The 14,879-nt window shown below is 38.1% G+C and overlaps 2 protein-coding genes across 2 annotated transcripts in view; one reads left to right on the top strand and one right to left on the bottom strand.

Moving 5' to 3' along the window:
- Positions 1-345: 345 nt before the first annotated feature.
- On the bottom strand, positions 346-14,768 carry SENP8 (SUMO peptidase family member, NEDD8 specific). Its single transcript, XM_045795290.2, has 2 exons — positions 14,658-14,768; positions 346-1,672 (listed from the first exon to the last, which is right to left on the bottom strand). Exon 2 carries the CDS (start codon positions 1,634-1,636, stop codon positions 998-1,000), a length of 639 nt encoding a protein of 212 aa, XP_045651246.1. The 5' UTR covers positions 1,637-1,672; positions 14,658-14,768; the 3' UTR covers positions 346-997.
- MYO9A (myosin IXA) overlaps positions 14,697-14,879 on the top strand; it is a 282,647-nt gene continuing 282,464 nt past the window's right edge. Inside the window, exon 1 of the mRNA XM_045795282.2 lies at positions 14,697-14,816. The gene's annotated coding sequence lies outside the window, so the exon portion shown is untranslated. The remainder of the gene's footprint in view (positions 14,817-14,879) is intronic.

Genomic DNA, 14,879 nt, shown 5'->3' on the forward strand with positions numbered 1-14,879 from the left:
TAAGTGGAAGGGTTGAGAAAGGTCACTTTTTCTGCTTTATAATCGCAAAAACAAACCAACTTTCAGTCTGCACGTTTTAGATACACTAACAACCCTGATATCACCATGACATAACTGAAAACAATTCTGCCAGATTACGGATAGAGAGGAAAGGAAAAACTATGACTATCAGAACGCAGCAATATTTATTAGAAATAACAGGTAACCTTGGGAAATTATCAGCTATGAGTTTTAAAACCACAGAACTTTGGATATAAGGAAGGAGTGTATGCATGGCTAACAGATGAAGTGAAGAAAAGCTGTTATCAATGCAGAGCAGCAAGTCGACCCATTCACTGCGCAAACTAAAAGGTCCAACAGCCATATACTTTAATGAAGTTACTCAAGATTCCCCCTTTCTTAAAACAGTCCAGGAATCAGATGGGGGAAGATGGGCTAACATCATCTTTATCAAATATCTGCAAAGGTTACAAAGTTAGCCAGGAAAGCCTCTGCATGGTGAATGGAAGAGATACCACAGAAATGAGTATCTGATTCTCCTAATATTTAGATCTTGAATTAGGTTAGATCTTGACCTGCTTCAAGCCAGTTGATCTCTGTGCAATAAGTTTTTTGATCCTTCTATAACGTTCTTCTTGCATTCCTCTAGGTTTCACATGTACTTCATGTCTTTAAAGATCACTGCTTTTCCTTTGGAGTAAGCCAATGTGGATAAGGGAGACAAAAAGGGAATTAATAAGTGTTAAGATAGCATGGTTTTAAGGTTTTGATACGTAACTTCAAGACACTTTCAGAGAGCACACTGCTTTCAAGTTAGGGTTAAACTGAAACTTTCCATGTGGATGATGCAGAGGATGACGTTCTTCCAGGGAAAAATAAGAACACTAAGCTTCCCTCTACTAGGTATCTTCCCTTCAGGCACTGAGACTGCAGCCATCCAATAAATGGGGATGGGCAGAAAAAAGAGACTGCAAAAGTCACAGATATACTTTGATAGCTAGTTTTTGGCAAGTCTGGCAATGAGATCTTTCCATTCTCCTCTTTTCTTTGTGATGTATGTAGGAGTGAGTAGCTGTAACAGTGATTCTGGCTGTTGCCTAAAGAAGTTCTGACACAAGGCCTCAGTGTTACAAATCACATACATCCCACAGTCATAGCTGTTTTGTTGAGCAGGGGCTTTCTCTTCCACAAAGGCCAGTTTGTCTCCTTTTCTGCCCAAGAAAGCTTCCAGTTTCTCTGCTACCTGCTTTGCATGGACTGAGTTGCTTCTGCTATGGGAATCATAGTGAAAAAAGCTATTTTTATCTTGAACATAAACCAACAAACTCCAATGGGTTCCCCCAGCTGCCTCACTGGAATTATCATTGATGGCTAAAAATACAACTCTCTTGTTGGGGAGGTCCAGGGGTTCAAGGAACATGGCAATCTCCGCTCGGTTGCTAGTGCACTTGATGAACTGGGTAACTTCGGGGCTGATGAAGCAGACATGGTCAGAGCAGTCACGAAACTGACTGTTGGCAAAGTACTCAAAGGCAAATCCAATGATATGGTCATTGAGCCAGCTTGGAGGATCCAACAGTGAGACATCTGATTGCCGCAGTAGACTGTCCATGTAACTCAAGACTACAGGGTCCATCTTGTACTGACCAGGGTTGATCAGAAATTCCAGAAGCTGAAGGAGAGGCAGAAGATAATATTTACTGTTCAATATGATACCTGGGTGTAAAATGAGGGTCATAAAATAGGAGCTACTCTCATAGGGTTTTGGTAAAGCTTAAATATAATTGAAAAGTGTTCAGCAACAACGCCTGGCCAAGAATAAACATTCAAGAGACCATAACTTACGTGCTGTATATTAACAATTAGTTAGAATGAAAACTTTGGAAATTTTTCATGCTGAAACAATGGGCATGAATTTGCAACTTTCTCTTTAGGTGCAAAATTTTGTTAAAATTATAACAAACATTTATGAAACTTCCTAGCACTAACCATATACTTATTTGGCCCTTTATGCATGATAATAATGGTAAGTTATTTTTACATTAAAGTGAATTTTCAAAGAGTCTAAAGAAAAATGTTGCTCATTAACAAAGGAAATAGCTTCCATTTCAACATTAATTTTCAAGAGATAAGATAAAAATATTGCTTCCTCATTCCATAATGGAAAGTGACAGTGATTAGAGTCGTAGTTAAAAGGAACTACAATTTCAAGAACAGAAAATGTGAGAGTAACACAAATGAAAACCATTCCTGGTTCTGCCCAAGTTGTGAGCATGAGTGATATAATATGTCCTAGTCCATTTCCCATCTTTAACCTCAAGTGGTAAGATAAAGACTATGTAATGTTTATAATATAAATTAGGGGAACGTGGGTGGCTCAGGTGGTTAAGCATCTGCCTTCAGCTCAGGTCATGATCTCCAGGTCCTGGGACTGAGCCCCGTGTCGGGCTCCCAGCTCAAAGGGGAATCTGCTTTTCCCTCTCCCTCTGCCTCTCCCCTTGCTTGTGCTCTCTCTCGCAAATAAATAAATCTTTAAAATATATATATATATATATATATATATATATATATATATATATGTTAGAAATTCTTTTGTAAATTGAAAGGTAGTTAGGCACAGCAATCAAGAGACCTGGATCTAGCCCCCAGTCCTATCACAAAATTTAAATGACATTGTCCTTGCTTTTGTTGTCTATAAAAAGGGTATACATCTGCTTTACATGCCTCAGTGAACTGTAGAAAAGGCCAAATAGTTTTACTCGAAGGTACTAAAAGAATATAAAATGTTGTGCCAATAGTATTTATATTACTGATTGATATTAGTAAGGTGATCAGAAAATCTAGACCAATGAAAGCAAATGAGGTTTGGAAACAAACATCTATTCCTATTATCTTGTCCCAACAAAAGCATGACTAAATTTAGAGTAGAGCAAGACAAATTATATGGTAAGATATTAACTCATGATCACCCAAAGTAAGGTGCTAACAAACACAAGAAGTCTGATCAGTGTGGAAGGTAACATAATATTTGAGCAAAAGAAAGTTAACTGCTATTCATGACCTGGCAGCATTACAACATCACTACAAATCACAAAACAATAAACAGTCACATGCAGATAGAGAGTACAAAACAAAGCATATTGTAAGAAAATGTAACCATTTCTGTTAAAGACTGGGCTAGAATAATCAATTTAATCAGTTCTGGCCATTAGACCAGGTTTCTACCACCTGATTACACTACTAAAAAAATAAAATTTTGTGGCACAACCATTTTCCTGTAATCAAAACCCTGCAAAAACCTGTAAGAAAAATAAATGTACCCCTCAAGAGAAAAAGCCTAAAGTAAATGAGGTAACTAAGAATCACCAAAGATGGTTTTATGTGCATACAGTCTATCATAATCTGAACTATCCCAGAAACAATATAAGGCTGTTTATGAGAAAAGAAATATACATATTAATATAGATATACAAAATAAGATGGCATGAATTAAGATTTTCTTAAGAAGCGAGAATAACTTCAGCAGAGACATCAACTAGAGCCAGGAACAAAGTTAACGAGGCATAGAGCACATTTGCTATGGGTGGGCCACAAATTTGGCTGTAAGCTTTTTGGCAGCTAACCAGAGAGCGTTAAGTTAAACATTCACAATGTCCATAAGGTAAAAACAAAGCAATTGCTCAGAAGAGGTAAAAGCAGTCTTTGTATTAAGGTTAGACAGTTTTCTTTCAAGAAATTTTCATAAAAGACAGAGTGTATCATAATGAATAATGTCCCACAATATTTTTATAATAGATGAAGTAGTTTCAGAGAATTGTTTCTTATAATGATCCTTCATATCCCGCCTGATGGCGAGTGAATAAACAGCAATCTAGTAAAAGCAAGTCTATGGAGGCTAGGTACTCAGCTTGCTGCTGACCTGACTTAAGAGTAAATGAATATGAAAAGGGAATGACTGCTTGTGAATCAATCTAGTCTCCCTCAATCTCTCCCCATGCTTTCAATGAATACTATGTAGTGGTAAGTGCCAGACTGTACTGCCTGGCAAACACTTGGAGACCTACTCTCTAATTGTCAGCTGAAATCAGACCCACATCTTAACAGCCAAACCAACTAGGGATAGAAGTCTACAAGGAGAAGAGTGCCTGAAAAGACAGGCATCTCATCTGGGAGGGAGTAACCAAAGTGGTCAAGATTTCCTTCAAAAAGTTTGTGTTTTGTTTGATTTTGAAAATATCCAAAATACAGACGATGGGTCAATCAAGGATCTGGCTCTATTCCACTGGATGGAATGACTGCATGACTGCAGTAGTTTAACCCCAACAATCCTAAAGCAAATGGAACCAAACTAGCCTTTGGCCAAACCATCATTAGCCAAGAAAAACTCTAAACTTCACATCTGAAGACTAGAATTTTAGACTCAGTTCTGTTATTCATTGGCCATGTGATCATAAATAAGCTAATTTTTTTAAGCCTCAGTATCCTCTTCTGTAAAGTGAGTATATTAATACATGACCTTTATCATAGAGTATTTGTCAATATAAAATGAAGAAACATTGATAACTAAGATTTTTAAAAATATAACATAAAGTAGTATTTAGTATTTCCAGACATCCACTGTGTCATGAAGAAATTTATATCCCAATAACTGGTAACTGTGATGTCTTTCATTTAACAAATGTTTATTGAGTGTTTCTTCTGTGCTAGGGGTTGGAAATACAGAATGGGAATGAAATAGTCATAGTTCCTACTCTGACTGAGTTTAAGCCTATTATGTTATAATGAAGACATCATAAATATACAATTCTTTTAGTCAGTAAAAACCTAGGGAAAACCTAATTTTTTAAAAAAGATTTTATTATTTGAGAGAGAGAGAGAGATATCATGAGCAGGAGGTAGGGGCAGAGGGAGAGGCAGACCCCCGGCTGAGCAGGGAGCCTGATGTGGGACTTGATCCCAGGACCCTGGATCATGACCTGCACCGAAGGCAGATGCTTAACCGACTGAGCCACCCAGGCGCCCCTGAGTACCTAATATTAGCTATTGTGGGAGTTACCAAGATGTACAAGGTTGCTTATAGTCAATGAGATAAGAAACCCACAAGGGGCAGAAGTAAAATATATGGAAATTCAGAAGAGGGAACAATCACCCTTGGCTAAGAGGGTGAAAGTGAAGGAGAGCTGAGGTCAGGAATGACTTCAAGGAGAAAGTGATATAAGATTGGGCTCTTGAAAGGCAAGTAGAGTTGGATGCATGGAGAAGGGCATTAAGAAGGTGAGAGAGGCAAGGGAAGTGCCTTTAGAAGGATAGTCCAGGGGCGCCTGGGTGGCTCAGTCGTTAAGCGTCTGCCTTCGGCTCAGGGCGTGATCTCAGGGTCCTGGGATCGAGCCCCGCGTTGGGCTCTCTGCTCTGCTGGGAGCCTGCTTCTTCCTCTCCCACTCCCCCTGCTTGTGTTCCCTCTCCCGCTGGCTGTCTCTGTCAAATAAATAAAATCTTAAAAAAAAAAAAAAAAAAAAAAAAGAAGGGTGGTCCAGTCTGGCTGGAATGAAGTAAGAGTAAGGGTACAGGTGAGGGTAGCGGAAGATTAATAGAAGCTAAATGGTAACAGACTGAAGTCCATGTGAAAGAGTTTGGAATTTATACTGGAGGAGATGGGAAGCCATTACGGCAAGGCTGGTGCTTTAGGAAGTTTACTAATTCAGCTATGGTACTAGGATTAATTGGTAGGGAGAGAATTTGGAGGAAGAGATCAAGTAGATTTTTATTGAAAGTGAAGGTATAGGAGGAAATGACCTAAATCAGGCAAAACAGTAATAGAAATGGGGAGTCAAGGAGGAAAAGGTACTGTAGACAGAGACTCAGTAAGTGATCAGAGAATAGTGGATAAGAGAGAAGAATAAGGAAATGGTCGGTGGGTTTTAGTTGGGGTGACTGAAAGGATGATGATCCCATTATTAATGGGGTAGGGGAAAGGGAGACAGAAAGGGACATAGCAAAAGAACCAAGAACCATTCTAGGGATATTTCCTTTCTATATAGTGAGCACTAAGCTTGGTATATCTGAGGTACAGTAAATGTTTGCGAGATGACTGAAACACTTCAAAAAAGGAGTCAGAACATACAGATTGGGGACAACAAGATAAATAAGTTCTCTTAAGATGTTTGTACTCTCTTTCACATCCCCATTTTTGCTTTGGTTTTGTGTTTTTTCTGTTGTCTTCTGTTAACAGTGAATTCCTTCAGAAATAAGACCTACGTACTTCGTCTTGGTGGCTGGTAAGGAAATTGGGGAGTGAACTGGGGAGACAATAACCTCCTAATTCTATTTGTAAAGTCCTACATATTATACTATAGTTTTATGTTTTGGGGCTAGGAGGCTTTGGGTCCAGGCTCTGACTTTGCCACTTGCCTATCTATGTGACTCTGGGCAAGTTATTTATTCTTGAAAGGCCTCATTTTCCTCATCTGTAAAATGAGGTAATAAAAACACCTGCCTCACAGGGTTGTAACACAAAGTAAAAACATGAGTGAAAACACTCAGCTGTCATCTGATATACATCAGGCTCTCAAAAAGAGTTTTCTTCCCTGCTCCCTATATTTGGGGTTGTAATAATGGGACTCAGAAATTTCTTTTTTTTTTCCTTTAGATTTTATTTATTTATTTGAGAGAGAAAGAGAGACAGAGAGACAGAGAGAGAGAGAACAGGCAGGCAGAGGGAGAGGGGGAAGCAGGCTCCCTGTGGAGGAGGGAGCCTGACACGGGGCTCGATCCCAGTACACTGGGATCATGACCTGAGCTGAAGGCAGATGCTTAACCGACTGAGCCCCCCAGATGCCCCAGAAATTTCTTGAAAATAAAGCATGTTTGGGGCGCCTGGGTAGCGCAGTCGTTAAGCGTCTGCCTTTGGCTCAGGGCGTGATCCCGGCGTTCCGGGATAGAGTCCCACATCAGGCTCCTCCACTGGGAGCCTGCTCCTTCCTCTCCCACTCCCCTGCTGTGTTCCCTCTCTCGCTGGCTGTCTCTCTGTCAAATAAATAAATAAAATCTTAAAAAAAAGAAAAAAGAAAATAAAGCATGTTTGTCTTTTTTATAAAGCCACAAAGTCATAAAGGATAGACCTAGCTAGGGCATGACTCTGCTCTGTGCTTTACCTTTGGCATAAGAAGAGTGAATGCTAACTCCAGAGAAAATTGTTCTCTTCACCTGAAAGCGATGATGTTAATGTGTTGTCAGTATACACAAGTCCTGCAATTACAATTTATTTGAATTGAAACCATAGCATAGAACATTTCCTAAACAAAGGTTTAATTTTAACAAAAGGAGGAGACTACTTTTTCATATTAATCTTAAAATCCTTAAACCCAAGTATATCACTTGAATACTTGTTATAAAAAACAAGGTAATTACATAAAAGGTAATAAAAACCACCTTATAGGGAAAATTTGTTATTCAATAGGAGCCAACTTGATTACCTGCTGATTCAGTAGAAAAAAACACTAACTAGGTTGGGAGTCAGTTTCAATGAACTATGTTCTAAAGGAGTGCTGTCCAATAGTACTTTTGGTGATTATGGAAATGTTCCTTATTGGCAATATCCAAAACAGTAGTCACTTGCCACATGTGGCTACTAAGCACTTGAAATGTGGCTAGTGTGAACTAAATATTTAATCTTAATTAACTTAAATTTAAATATCTACACGTGGCTGTTGGCTACTATTTTGGACTGCACAGTTCCACAGATTTCATAGCTCTTTCTTGAAAGAAAAAAAATAAGATTATATGACTAAATAAGTTAGGGAAATGCTGCATCCTAAAACTCCTTATTGGAGATTCATAAGGCACACAAGCATATTAGAGGCTAGAAGTTCTGCAATAAAAGTAACTTTTCTTGGTCTTATTTTTTCCCCCAAACTCATTTGACCATGAGGCACTTTTTTTTTTTTTTACCAGAATATCTCTTGATACCTTATTGTCTGTGCAGTGAAGTTTAGGATATGCTTGCTGAGTTATTTAATAAATGGCACTGTGAAAACTGTTACACATTTGATAAAAAAAGAAGTTAGATCTCTACCTCATACCTTATATCAAATTATATTTTAGGTGGAATAAAATTAAAATGTTAAGAAAGGAAACAAAAATATTAGAAGGAAATGGAGCTTAATACACTTATGTGACTGGCCAATAAACACATGTAAAGAAACTCAACACTTTACTAGTAATCAAAAGAAAGCAAGTTAAAGCAAGATTTCATTTTTTACCTATCAAATCAGCAAAGATGAGGAAAACTGATAATAACTAGCAATGCTGAGAGACCATGGGAAAACGGGCATTCTCATTGTTTATAGGAATATAAACAAATGCAAGCTTTTTGAAGGGTAATTTGCCATTATATTTTAATTCTTAAGAAAGATCTACATGTAGGTATTACACTTTCAGAAATTTATCTTAAAGGAAACATTAAGGATGTGTGCAAAAATTTAACAAGAATGTTCATCACAGCAATGTTTATAACAGAAAAACTGAAAGAATCTGAAAGTTCAAAAGAGGACTGGTAAATTTAAATAACAGGATTTCATAAAATGAAATACTTTTGGCCATTACAAAATAAAGATGTAGATACAAATTTATTGACATAGATATTCATGATATGCTATGCAAAGGAAGTTTATATAAAAATATGTACAAGAAAAATACACAAAAATAATCAAGAATGATAGCCATTCAAAGTTTAAATATCATCTTAAAAAGAGAATTATTAGTACTTCTTTTTTCTTTCTAACTTTTGATACTGTCTGCTTTATTTTTTCACCCTTTCTTTTTATAATGAGCATATAACCAGTGAATACAGCTATTTCCATTCAGGGGAAAAAAAAGATGTACCACCTCCCACTCTTACACTGACCTAAAATATGTCTGTTTCTTCAACTCACTGGTCTCACTTCTGTCCTCTGGAAAAAAACAGAGAAAGTCTAATCTCTCTTCTATAAACCTTTAAACACAAAGATGTAAAATTAATCTTTTTACTAAAATTAGATTATGTCCAATTTCTAATGTATGATTCCATTTGCGATTTCACAAAAAATAAAAATCCAAGACCAAATGTGCTTTTCATGGCAGCATAAGCAGAAATATTTTCAGGAAGGAAGTTCAAACTTTTTTTTTTTTTTTTTGGTTTCAATTTCCCCCTATTAAACATTTCCTTTTAATGCTAGCCTAAACCATCCAAAGATTTGAATAAAGTGAAATGTAAAAATTACCATCAAGATTTATATATCCCTGTTGAGGGCAGAGATTATCAGATTTTTCTCATCCCTGTTTTCTTTAGTGCTTGACAAACTGGAGAAATTTTAATAAATGTTTTTCCTGAACAAAATACAGAAGTAAAATGCATTTTGAAAAACTCCTAAAAACAAAATTGTTATAACATAGGAAGAGCTCTCAATTTCATAAACTATTTATAAATTTGAACAATATTCCTCTGATATCAATATTTTAGACGTAGAGGAATTCAGCTCTCAAAGTAGAAAAACTACTTGATATGGTGATGATGCCTGTTAACTCTACTACCATAAATTCCATTTGGTCCTGCCTTGGGCCAGGGAGATAAACTAGGTGACTATTTAGGATTTCTTCTAGAACCAAGGTTCTCTATTTACTGCTCTGTTACTAGGTATGGCTATCAAGGGCTAAAGTGTCATTGAGCGTGAAAAGAATTTTATTCTCAGTCTATCATTTCTAACTCAAAGGTTCTATTTATAATTGTACCACATTTTCTTCATATAAACCTGATGTAAATACCAGCCTTTTCTTAAACTGTGCTTTGCTGAGAATTTTCTGAGAAAGACTTTATACAATTGCAAAATTTAAAATACCTGGGGTTGTTAAGACAGTGTGTGGGGAGGCCAATAGGTTCAATGAGAGGTCTGAGTAAGATAATTTTTTATAAAGGAGTGGACAGATTTTTATCATATGCATTAACAAATTAAAGCTAATAAAGTGTGATCAAGCTAAAGTTATAATCTGCCTGATTTCAAAAATAACTATTGTGTTCAGCATACAGTAGCTGTATGCAAACATAGTTTGAAAGAGTATGAAAAACCCATCATCTTTTTTTTTTTTTTTAAAGATTTTATTTATTTATTTGACAGAGAGAGACAGCCAGCGAGAGGGGGAACATAAGAAGGGGGAGTGGGAGAGGAAGAAGCAGGCTCCCAGCGGAAGAACCTGATGTAGGGCTCGATCCCAGAACACCGGGATCACGCCCTGAGCCGAAGGCAGACGCTTAACGACTGCGCCACCCAGGCACCCCAAAACCCATCATCTTTTAATCTTACTTGTCCTGTAGATTTCAAAGCCTTGTAAATCATTTTTTCATAAATAGTTAAGAGGTAAATTGTTATTATAAACTCCTAATTAACGGATTTCAAAAACATGGCTGGCACATAGTAGGGGCTCAATAAATATTTAATGAATGAAATAATGAATTTATGCTTTACTGTATTGTGCTCATAGGAAAACAAGATCTGAAGTGGCCCAATTACACGTAAGGAATTTTGTTGTAGCAATTGGCCTTTAAATGTTGATTAACACAAATATTTGTGAGTTATCTGACCAAGCCTGAATTATATATTATTAAGTAGGGCTAAACATTTCTAGCAACTATTTATTTTAGCTGCTAACGTAAACTGCCAAGTTGCTACGATAAATAGTAGTGAGAATATTAGAGCCAACTAAGGCCAAAAATCCCCAAGCTATTGTTTTGAAGGAACTGAACCTACACGGTACTCTGAGAGAGTATTTATTCATTGGCCATAAGGGAAGGAAGGCCTCAAGGTTTTTTTTTTTGTTTTTTTTTTTAAGATTTTATTTATTTGAGAGAGAGACAGAGATAGTGACAGAGATAGTGAGAGAGAGCATTAGCGGGGAGGAGAGGTCGAAGCAGGCTCCCCTCTGAGCAGGGAGACCAATGAGGGGCTCGATCGCAGCACCCTGGGTCATGACCTGAGCCGAAGGCAGACACTTAACCGACTGAGCCACCCAAGTACCCCGGAAGGCCTCAAGTTTTTAAACCTATAACCTAAATGCTCAAAAATAATAATTGTAATTGGGACAATTTTTTTCAGTTTCAGGACTGTGGTCTAGTGCTTTTCTAACAGATGAAGGTGTGGAAGGGGTAGCCATTTATTTGGAAGCCAGAGAAAGGAAATTTCAGAGATCTTTTGTAAGTAATAAAGATTCTTAAAAGTTTCAAGTACTCTTGCTGCATAGACTTGTTTCCCCATTCCCCTAAAAAGAAGACAGATAGATGAACCTCAACCTCTATATAAACTTGATTCTCAGTCTCTATTGAACCATATCACTACCCAAATGGTCTCCAGTAGTTAGATGGACAAAATCAATATAGGCTAACCATGCTGAAGAAGCTAGCCCCTTAGAGGAACGGATTCAAAAAGTTAACTTTACATTACTTATTTGGATTAGTAATACTTGGACCCCATAATTAATTTTTTGAATATGTTTAACAAAGCATGTAAGTTGGGCACTAGCTGTAATCTGGGCAGTGAGTTTTGCATAGTCTGGTATTGATCAGTTTCTAAAGAGATGGGTTATCTGGGCTTTGAGGACTTCCTTTTTGTTTGCTAATGCATTTTACTCATCCAAGAGGTTTAAGGGATTGACAGAGAGCAATTTTGACCATAAAAAGTCAGAAATACAGGACCTACAGGTGTAGATGAAATTTAACCAAGGAAGGCCTTAGCAAACCTATATATATGGTAAAGCCACTGCCTGTCAGAAGTACTAACATTATCACTTATAATACAAAGGAATGGGCTAGCCTCTTGACCATGTAAAAAGCTAACTGACTTCCACACGGATCTGTACATCTCTATCGAAAGGTATGTGATTTAGTCCAATCTGTTTCTTTAGTCAGTCAGACTGGGGAAACAAAGTAACTTAGCAGACCCTTTAGAGATCACTTTATAGTAAAATTTAGTTAAACAAATTTTAAATTATTTATTGGTCCAGACTCTCCATTCCTATCTTCTCTTTTGACAATCCAATCTATATATTACTGCTAGATTAATTTTTCAAACAGAACTCTAACTACATTATTCTACACCAAAAATTTTAACATCTCTTCATTATCTACCAAATTAAGTACAAATTATACCCTGGCATTCAATGATTTCCACAAAAAGAGCCCCAACATATTTTTCCCAATTTACTTCCTAGTACTACTCCTGCATATATAGCCACAAGATCAGTACTCTTGTAGGCCCAAATTATTAGGCAACAGTGGATTAGTACTGGTTGCTGGCCTTAAGTACAAGAGGAGAAGAAAATAGCCAGTTCTGTACTTCCACAGAGAGGCTGGGAAGATAACACTATTCCAGTACCTTCTGAAACAGAGATCTGATCTGTCATGCTCTTTCTTAAAACCATTACAGTCAGCTTTTTAATAAATTTACGGTCCATGGGCCAGGATGTAGTTAGAATTAAAGGTTCCATGAACTTGGACGGGGAAAAAAATTGCATCTTGATTTTTCATAATATCTAACTGAAATCTAGTGTTTTCTTCAATAAGTATAGGCAAAAATCCACAGTAGTATTAGCAGTCCCTATATCTTTGTCACCAATAGAAATATGACATTTTCATATCACACTGAAGTTGCACAGGTATCTCAAAACGTAATTTATACATCACTATTTTGAAATTACTTGCTGCCAGATGTTAATGCATAAAGCACATATATAACTATATCATACACTTGTTTAAGTATTTTTAAAACTCTCAATAAAATTGATTTTGTTTCTATGTATTTTATTTTCATATTTGAAAACATTCTGAGATAGGGTCCATAGGCCAGGTTGCCAAAGAAGTCCACGGTGTAAAAAAAGGTTATTTTATTTTTATCTCTGTTTTTTATACCTATTAATTTCTTATAATAGATAATCTAAACACTTTAGCATGGAATTCAAGGCTCCTCTAATCTGTTCACACCCACTTTATCGTCTTTATCTCTGCCCCACCCTTACTCTCCATATTAAGCCCTAGTCATACCAGACAACAGTAACTCTCTTATCTGGAGGCAGATACACAAGTTTTTGGATTAGCCCTAGTTAATAGACAGTAGCTACACACTGGCTTTGGCTTTGCCTTATAGAGAGCTCTCTGCCTGCCAAGGGAATTGTTCTTTTAAAAGGTTTGTTTTCCCTATAGTATGAGATCTTAATAGGGCTATATCTTAACTGTTTTTATATCTCTTTCCTAACTTAAATGATTGCAAAATAACAGAAAACAGATTCTAAATTGGCAAGGCACTGTACGCAGCAATCTCTAGGGGAGTAAAGTTAGTCTTTGAATCTCAAATTGACTTAACTCTTTTTGGGGACAGAAATGAAGATGCCCTTGATTGAACCCTAAGGTTGGATCCCCAGTTCATAGATGCTGGATGGTAGGGAAAGGGAAAGAGAGCCCTGAGGTGACTTCATTAAGATTGAGGAATGAAACTGTGCTGAAGGGAAAGGCAGAAATGACGCCCTTCCCATTGCCAAGAGTAGTTATCCTAAACTTCCATCACTCTGCTCAAGCTTCTCATCCCATCCCCAACTCTCTCATCAAATGACTTCCATCTTAATGTTACAGAGACAACGCCATCAACTTCCTGCCCTTCCTTACTTGCCATCCTTTCCTTTCCTTTAGTGGTTCTCAACCTCAGCGCACATGAGGAGCTTTAAAAAATACTGATGCCTGGGCCCTAACCCCAGAGTTTGTTTAATTGGAACAACAGCACTGGTTTTATTAAAGAACAAAAACAAAAACAAAAACCAACTTCTCTGCTTATTCTAACGTGCACACAAGGTTGAGTTACTAGTGCTCTTGATGCTATAAACTAGCCGCCCTCATCCATGAATTGTCCACTTCTGGGTTCGAGGTACACTTTTATGCCTAAATCTCTCATCTTTAAAGAAAACATTCTTTCAGCCCACATTCTCGCTCCTCATCTTTCTCACCCTTTACAACGATGCTTCTTTAAAGGGTGATCTACACCTATGGCCTCCATCAACTCTATTTCCTCTTTTTACTCTTACAGCCAATACTGTCTTACGCTTTTGTACCCGTCATTCTCTGTGCTTCTATCTCCTCTCATATTTCTCGACCAGCTACTGCTCAGTAGCCTTTTAACACAAGTTAGGAGTAACTCAAAGGTCACCTTGGAAAGGGTTCCCCCAGTCCTTCCACACAATCAGGGGCCCTTCTACGCTCAGAGGGTCCTGTGCTTTTTTTGGTCATACTTTTACTTTATTACTACTGCGGATTCTCTCAACGTCTCCCACATAACACCGCACTTCAGAAAGCTGAAATTGTTTCATTTGCTTCTGACTTCCTAGAGTCTGAAGCACGAGAAAGCACTCTGTAAAAAGTCTGAGGAATGAATGGAAAGTCAGACTAGGAAACGGAGGTCGGGGGCGGGGAAATGCGAGGGGAGAGGGCGTGTGTGTGGGAAGGGGCGGGGGCTAAGCGGGGCGGAGCCGAGAACCCCGCACCAGAACGGGGGAGGGGGCAAGGATATGCTAAATCTGCGAGGGCTGAAAAGCGGCTCCCTGCCTGGACAGACCGCCTGACCAACCGAAGTGGGGAGGCGGCTTCTTACCTGCCTCGGGCCTCACCACCCCAACCAGCCTTCAGGCACCTCTGTATTGGCCGGAAAGCGAGAGCTACAGTCGCAAACCCAGAGTTTTCTACCCCAGCCTTGCGACATTTTCTCTACTGGAGTGAGATTCTGAGGCACGGTTCCGAGCTCTGCCGTAAGGTGAGGAAGAAAAGTTTGGGCGGGGCCGCCTGGGGAGGACGAATGGGGCGTGCCCGCGCAAGC

Source organism: Ursus americanus, chromosome 28 (assembly GCF_024610735.1).
Source record: "Ursus americanus isolate L20-20 chromosome 28, mUrsAme1.1.p, whole genome shotgun sequence".
In the NCBI taxonomy this organism is placed as follows: domain Eukaryota; kingdom Metazoa; phylum Chordata; class Mammalia; order Carnivora; family Ursidae; genus Ursus; species Ursus americanus.